The sequence below is a fragment of the Cystoisospora suis genome (assembly GCF_002600585.1).
Source record: "Cystoisospora suis strain Wien I chromosome Unknown contig_4755, whole genome shotgun sequence".
Lineage (NCBI taxonomy): Eukaryota > Apicomplexa > Conoidasida > Eucoccidiorida > Sarcocystidae > Cystoisospora > Cystoisospora suis.
This window is the reverse complement of record NW_027157547.1, coordinates 1-7,957: the sequence shown is the minus strand read 5'-3', so window position 1 is coordinate 7,957 and position 7,957 is coordinate 1. Positions and strand designations below refer to the sequence as shown.

The following is a 7,957-nucleotide window of genomic DNA, read 5'->3' as shown; positions in this document are numbered from 1 at the left end:
GCCGCGCAAGGGCATGGATCCGGTTGGTGATACACAGAAACCTCTGTCTGAGATGATATGAACGAGGAAATGTGCACCAAATCTTCTTCGTCTTCCAGAGAGTAGAAGCGGGGAAAAGACGGGTGATCATGAAACCGACCGGCAGCAGGACGCGCAATAGCGGGAGGATACCCTTGGAACGTGTCCGCGGACCTAAGGGGTGGTGNNCCCCCCCCCCGGAGCCTGTGCCCTGTTCTTTCTCATGTCCGGGTACCTGTTCGGCCTTCGGGCTTCCCGTGGATGGAGAGAAGGGGCAAGGCGCCTCCTTTTGTGGGGTCGGCTCTGACCCACACCGTTGAGAGGCTACCTCTTCTTCCACTGTTCCCTTGTCGGATGCTTCGACACCCGCCCCCATCCTCCCTCCCTGGTCCACGACGTAGTCACACGCACTTACAGCCGCGAAATCTCCACTTCCTCGGACACGACCGCCTTGCCCTTCTTTCCTTGTCAGTGCCGCCCCGTCTTCTTGACCCCCTTGCTTCGCGAGCTGCGTGCCTTCTTCGATCTCTGCGTCTCCCGCCTCGTCCCCAGGTGGATCCGACACAGGAGCCGGATTCGCATCAGCAGATGTGGCAGAATCCTGCTCTCCTGCACTGACTGACTGTTCCTCTTCTTCGCGCTCCTGTCGAGGTCGGCTTGGCCCGTGCAACGGCGACGTTCCGGAGGCTCGGCGAGGGGCACCTTCAGGTGAGAGCGAATCCGTGAAAAGAGAATCGCCGCTGCTGAGAGCCAGAGGTTCAGGAGGGGTGGCCGACCTCCTTTCAGCAGGAGTGGTCCCACGAGGAGACGGGAAGGAAGGCGGAGTGCTTCCATGAGAGACGCAGGCTACAAAGGTCCGAGTGTCTCGGTCGGGGGAAAGGCTGTCAATAGGAAAGCCTGCGCACAGAGCGCAACACCCGGATCCCTGACGCTCTCGTGAACGTCCGAAGTTTTCCCTGCGTCGTTTCGTCATGTCGTAGTGGGCAACTTCCTGCCACACGAATCTGGTGCGCATCTGATTGGTAGATAGGGAGAAGGCTACTTCTAGACAACGTCACCGCGCGGCACCTGTGCTACATCCTTCCATCTCCCGAAGACAGCGGGAACCGATATAAACGCAAAAAGCAACCCTACACAGGCTCAAGGATGGAAAGGGTGTGCATTGAGCCCTCTGTCTACCTACCCCCTGTTCGAAGGTAACAAACACGGTTCGATCCTTCTTCGTACCTGGTCTGCTTGAAGAAGAGGAGGAAGCACATGACAAGGGAGGCGGCGCATGAGAGGAGAAGCTGGCGTTTGTCAGGACTATCTCGTCGAACGGCCGCTGCACAGTCGCCGCCCTCTCATCCTGGTGGATGCGAGCCGCGGACAGGATGGTCCGTACAGAAAGAGAAAGAAGAAGCAGAGAAAGAATGACGAGAAGAAAAAGAGGAGGTACCACGGTGTTCAAAAGAACCCCCACTACGGACCCACTCAAAGCCAGAGGCACCAGTAAATCGACCCAAGCCTGAAAAGAGAAAAAACGACAAGAAAAACACAGGGACGGCGGATCTGGAACGCCACCTCATGGCCGTACAAGTAGTGCAACCAGCAGACGCCACCGGATACCCCGGAGCTGTTTCAAGTGCTGGGATACCCAGCCAACCAAAGCAGATAGAGGTCCGACACATTACATTCTCGATCTGATGACGGCAAAACATAGTCATATTTGATTGAAAAGTTCATTCGGTGAAACAGCATTCAAAGTGAGAAACCGATAGGACTGAATAAGAAACCCCTGAAATTCGATACAGCAAGAAGTGGCTCTCCAGACATACCGGTCGTTCCCGGTTCCCACTAGAAAACTGTTCTCTCGCACCCCATAAGCACGCTTCACAGAGCAGGAAGTCGAGACACGAAGCAGCCTATGAGAGGGAGAACCGAAGGCAAACGAAGAAGAACGATCCGGGCGGAGACTCCGACTTAACCAGGCGAGGAGTAGCGCCGTTTGGAGGCAGTTTTTGCCGCGAAGAAGATTTTATCCAGCCCAGAGTAACGAGTGAACCAACGCCGAAGCAATACCCTATCTACTATATTCTCCCCTAACAACGGGATGGAAGTTCCGTACTTGGTGAAGGCACCACATTTACTATGACCGGTCACCACACAAGGGAAGCGGGAGACAGAAATGCCATCAGAAGAGCTGAGGAACCGTACCTAGTACAAGTCACCTGGAAGAAAAAATTTACTGTCGGGTAAGCAGTGCCAAAGCAGCCAGAGTGTTCGCTACAAGGAAAGAAACGGCCTGTCGACCTCGCTCGTGAGCCTCTGTTTGCAGTATATGAGAGACTGAATGGTCGTACCCGGGAGACAGCTCGGACGTCCTCAGCCGTCTGACGCTCAAGCTTTCGGTTGAGTGCGAAGCTAGAGAAAGCTGAACAGAATACCATAGCCTGCGGGAAGAGGGCGGAAGACAAGGAAGAGCAAACTAACTACCATTCACACAAGTATACACGACCTCTTCATCACCGGCCTCGCGTTTATTTTGTTTCTACACGGCCACATGAACCTGAAGAAAAACGATTACCCAGGGGCGGTGATACACTTGAGACGAACGGACAACCGGGAGCACTCCGCCAGGCTACGAGCAGAACTGTGGTTGAGAAGGTGCACTTGGACGCCTGTCTTTCTCGCATGCCGGTGCACGTGCCTTCTGAGACCGTGATTGCCGGGCACCGAACCTCCATCGGCACTGGCTGGCGGTCGACATAAGCTGAACTGATAGAATATATTTTGACAAAGCCGGCACCTGGTTCACATCACACTTCTCAACCGTAAGATAAAGGGAAACTGGTTTGCAGGGTTCGCGTATCTATTTACTGCCGACCGACCCCTGCTCTGCACCCATTCTTTCGCCATCACCACATTGTCAGACATTGCATTCGGACTCAACAGCTGTATGCAGCCTGAGCATCTCCTTGTGAATGCACGGCGGCCGGACTCACCTTACTGATAGGAACTGCGTAAGAAAGATGCATGTGGCCAATACCGACTAATAGGGCGACAAAGACAGACCCACCACCAATACCCCCCGACGCCGCCAAGACAGCGAACATAAACAGGCCAAGCAGAAGGAACAGGACGTTAAAGAAGGAAGTGCTAGGAAGTACTGCCGGCCTCCTCGCCAGCGACGCCTGGTGCCTGTCTGAAGACGCTGCTTCTTCCGTGGTGGCCTCGCCCTCCCCCTCGCGGTTTGTCTGAGAAGCAGAACTAGAAAGATTAGGTAAGGGCCTCGACGATTCAGGGATAGAGCCAAAAGCAGGGGTCAAGGAAGAGGGCTGAAGAGGAGACGCAGAAGGCAACGGAGGAACGGCTGGAGTGGTGACGGAAGAAACCAAAGAAAAAGAACCGGAAGGTCGTGAATCATCACTGGAGCGGACAACCCAGACTTGCTGGCTTTCAGCCTTCTCACTATTGAATCCAGGTTCCGCGGGAGCCACAGGGCCCGACGGGAGGGGAGGCGTCGGCTTCTTCGTAGGTTTGGTGTCAAACAATGAAAGAGGAAGTGGGGTATTGGGGCCAGGCACAGCCGGGGTAGTGTCCTGGTAGGAAAAATACGGAGAAGAGGAATACCGACGGTAAGAAGTGGCCACTGCGGGGAGTACGGAGGCATGAAAGGGTAGGTGTCCATCTATATACGCTGATGGGTTTAGGGTTCCGGGCGTGCTTGTGAGGTCCTGCATTCTTCTACGAAATGTCGTGCCGGCACCCTCGGTGGTTGAGTCAGTGGAAATGTGTACTGGAGAAGGCTGCTGGCTTGCAAAGGGCGTCCCCTCGTTCAAGAGGTTTACCTCACCGCGCCCTCCATGCACACTAAAGTCCTCTCTCCGGGGACTTACTGGTACAGGGTTACGAAGTGTTGAGACAGCGCGCAGTCCGCTGTGTAGATGAGAAAGTCGGAATACATCTGCCTTAGCGACACCTAACGACAGTTTTGGCTTTGCTGAGAGCTCTGCAGCCCCAGCGGTCTCGAGACTGTTCGCCCATGACGCAACACCAGGGGCAGCATGACCTTGCAACCTCTCAGCCAGAGTCCTCGGGAACTGAATTCCGGTCCTCGGTTGCCGATCCTCAGCAGCAGTATCGGCCCTGGTGAATTTCCGTCCTAGAGGGACTGAAGAAGACTCCTTCTCTCCCGGTGGTGTGCCTGACAATGTGGCCACAAGCCCGCCCCCCGACTCAGCTTGATGCTCCGGACGGTAGTCTACTGACCGTTCTTCTCCGAGAAGAGAAAGAGGTATCCGGTGGTGAGCGCCACTGCCGCCGCCATGTACCGATCCCAATTCACGTTGCGATGCCGTTGCCGGGGGAACCATTAACTGTGTACGAAGCGAAAGAGCAGGGCTGTCTGGCGGCCAGGACGCTTGAACGCCTTGGCCTGGGCATAGCAAAAAAACGGGGACAAGGGCGCTGACGACGCGCACGAAAGGCCCGTGCCTCAGAGAGGCGGAAAACGCCAACGGCCTCATTCTGCACACCTGAGGACACCTTGATCCAGGGCAGACGGAGCCGGCGATCAGACACGGACAGAGATCCCAGGCGCGACTACTGATTCTCCTTTGGCAGAGTTGTCAACAACAAAAAGGAGACCCGACGCATGCACCTCGGAAAATCAAACAGTGGCAACGTCGCCAGTTGGATGTCGGCAGTAAAGGATCGCCAGCTATTGCCCGATCTTTCAGCAAAAATAGATGACCCTCGTTGCTCCATGGTGTTGCAAGCAGGAGCAAGAACTTGAGCTGTGAAGCGCTGCATAAAAAAACTAGTATGACAGAGCGTGAATTCCGGGAAGGAACAGGGAGTCTGTTGCCACCGATGGTACATGCGAGCCAAAAGCCGGAACAAGAGTGGAAATTCTGAGCCTTGTGCACGAAACGACAAACCGTCACGAAGGGTAAAGGGTAAAGCAGGCATGAACGTACGGCCTTCAAAATCCCCTTAATCGTGACACGTTTGAACGGAGTGCCCCGGATAGGGAGCATGCGGCCTCTGCGAATGGCGAAAAAAGGTGAACGACTATGTACGGCCTAAGCAAGCACGAGCATCGAGGCGGCGGGCCAGGTCGGGCTCTCCGACTCAGTTCAAATTCCCGGAGCTTGGTGGTACCGGAGAAGATACCTCGTACGCCCTCCACAAAGTTAATCAGTTGGCGAATACATTCTAGGGGTAGACGATTGCTCTGTGGAGGGGGCTTGCGCACTTGGTATTAATTCCGTCCGTGGGGCTGGTTTCTGGAGTTGCCCGCGTAAGACGCACACTGCCCGGTCGGGACAGGCTGGCGCAGCTCAACAGTGGAGGCCGCTGATGTCGAGATTGTAAGTAGACGATTGTCCTGTGGAGGGGGCGTGCGCATCCGGTATTAATTTCGTCCATGGGGCTAGTTTCTCGAATCGCCCGCCCATAAGCACACTGTCCAGTCGGGACAGGCTGGTGCAGCACAGGTCGAGGCGGCTAATGTCGAGATTGGATTGGTGAGTTACTGCAGTTCTTGTCGGCATTGTTCCTTCGAGGGACGGCTGCAATCTAATAAGGTGACCGGTGAGCACTGTAGCAGACGTTCCGGTTCCGAGAATAATTTTAGGGTAGCAAACAACCGAGGGCGACGCGCGGCCACGTTGGAGACGACCCAGCGACAGACGCTTTGTGCCGTACCCCCGAGGCCGGTACAAAAATCCTGGGTAAGCGGCAGTTCTGGCAGCTTGGTATGAGAACAGCTATCGCACCAAGACTGTCCGAAAGGAAAACGAGGTCTAAACGCCGGACCCGCGAGATGCCGAAGGCATGCGTGCACAGGAAGTCCACCTTCTGTGGCGGCAGGCCGACGACGCAGTATGTGCCCGCACAGATCAAATGGTCGCGGAGAGGTTCTACTGAGTAGCTGACAGACCATTTTCCAGGCGAAGGAGGCTCTCTGTGCTGTAGGTCTCCAACCTTTCACTGTCGCCAGGAGGAAACTTTCGCAGGTAGCCTGTTGGACCCATCGCGACACCGGCGGTATAACGCCGGTGACGCGGTTCTGTGCCGTCCGGTGTAGTGGGTGCCGCGCCGCGTATCGCCGAGTGACCAAATTGTTTTTGCTAACTCTAGCCGTGCTGCTGCACGAATATCTGTTATGACGGTATTTTGGGACTGCCCCAGATGAAACACTGGAACGCGTCCCTATGTTACAGTGGACCTGGGGTAGTTCTTCAGGCGGAGAACGGGCGTCTGTTTTTGCCGGTCTTGCCAACGACGAATGGTCAGCGCGAAGCTGTCAAGGTACACTAGATGGCTGCCGAGTGTTTCAACTGGTCGACAGATTAGCGGCTCCAACACTACTCCCCGGGACTTCATCCACGCTGCCAGTGGGACGCCGCTCGAACAAAGACTCGTCTACAACTGACTACACCGGGCGACGGCACAGAGTCGCGTCGCCGGGGTTACAGGCGGTCCAAAGCGCCGAACAGAGAAGTGCAACAAGTGGAAAGCAGCAGAGCTTTGCGCCGAGGTCTTCAACAAACACGTAGGAGGCAATTCAGTAGCACTTCACGTAAGGTCTCAACGTCGCTACGAGCGTACGTCTTGGTCTATATGGTCTTACCGCTGTCTCCACCACATCGAACTAGGAAGAGCGGCAATACTTGCGCCCTCGAAAGATGTACTAACTGTGTACTGAAGAAGGTCGACTCCGTTAGGTGCGTCAAGACGTACTGAAGCAACGCTCGTCTCCTTGTCGGGAGTCTCCGTGAAACCTGAGGACTTTCCATATTCTTGGCTTCTTTCTCCGCGGCGCTACGCGTACACACGTATTGAACTCATTCGCGGGACAGCGCCGACTAGCGGCACGCCCATTCTGGCGGTCGGCTCGCCAGAGAAGGTTGGCTGCCCTTCTGGCCTCAGGAAGTCTACACACCACCTCGGCAGATATTCTCCCGCACCGGAGGACTACATCCGCTGCAATTTCCGTGACCCAGTAACGTGTTCTCGATTCGAGGGACTAGCTAGCCCGAGTGCCCAGTGCGGAAGCTGCAGTCGGAAACCTTGATGGCCCGTCCAAGGCTGTGCGTCGGAACAACCGTCGGAACAACCCCGTGGCCTGAACTCGGTCCACACATTATTTCCAAGATGCGAATTCACAGACATTGACCCGGCCACAGAGATCGGCCACGGATCTGTCCGCGATCTCCACCTTTAGTTTCCTAGAGGAATACCATCTCGTTTCGCCGATACGGACTGCGAGCGCGACAACAGCGCCGATATCAGGGTGAACGGCTTCCCAGAAACTTCTGGTTCTTTCCCGGTGACTCGCCGAGTCGACGCTTGGAAAATCACGGAGTGAGACTGGGGGGGAGAAAAAATGTGGTGGCGCACGCAGCAATTGAAGAAACACACAAAAAAGATGGCGTTTCGCTCAGCAGTCGCCGCTGGACACTTTTTCCGTCCTACTCTTTCTCTTCACGTTCCCTGTTGACAACCGCCGACCAAAACTTCCGAGACTGTTGTCTTGCTCACAGCGAACTTCTGCGCGTCAACGTCTTCCCACCTTGCGCCTTCCCCGGTGTCACCCGGCCTCCCGGACTTTCCAGACGCCAGACAGTGTCCAAGTCCAGACGGGCAGAGCCTTGGTCTCGACTTCTGCATCTGGTTGCTCCCGCCTCCCAACGTCGTCTCGCAAATGCTCGTGGATGGCTCCTCTCCGTGGTACAAAACCGCGTACTCAGGCGATCGGTGCCTTGGAGACAAATCCGGTCTTCCGGTGCAAACTGAGCACGCTCAGACAGGGGAGAGCTCTGCCACAGTTGGCCTTCCTTGTCCCACAGTCAGCGTTCGTTCACCGCTCGACCTCCAGCTGAGCGTCCTCTGATTTTGCAGTCAGATTTCGTTCACCGCTCGCCCGGTCCCTCAATTCCCCTTGCCGACT

The 7,957-nt window shown here is 55.7% G+C and overlaps 2 protein-coding genes across 2 annotated transcripts in view; both read right to left on the bottom strand.

The window, feature by feature from the left end:
- Positions 1-5,205, bottom strand: part of CSUI_008479 (sulfite exporter protein) — a 7,628-nt gene extending 2,423 nt beyond the window's left edge. Inside the window, exons 1-5 of the mRNA XM_068068611.1 lie at positions 3,003-5,205; positions 2,361-2,450; positions 1,836-1,922; positions 1,246-1,525; positions 254-915 (exon numbers count right to left, since the gene is read on the bottom strand). Coding sequence (XP_067919412.1) covers positions 254-915; positions 1,246-1,525; positions 1,836-1,922; positions 2,361-2,450; positions 3,003-4,526 — 2,643 coding nt within the window. The 5' untranslated portion in view covers positions 4,527-5,205. The remainder of the gene's footprint in view (positions 1-253; positions 916-1,245; positions 1,526-1,835; positions 1,923-2,360; positions 2,451-3,002) is intronic.
- A 1,468-nt stretch (positions 5,206-6,673) lies between these two features.
- On the bottom strand, positions 6,674-7,956 carry CSUI_008478 (uncharacterized protein). The gene has a single exon (XM_068068610.1). It carries the CDS (start codon positions 7,675-7,677, stop codon positions 7,492-7,494), a length of 186 nt encoding a protein of 61 aa, XP_067919411.1. The 5' UTR covers positions 7,678-7,956; the 3' UTR covers positions 6,674-7,491.
- Position 7,957: the final 1 nt, after the last annotated feature.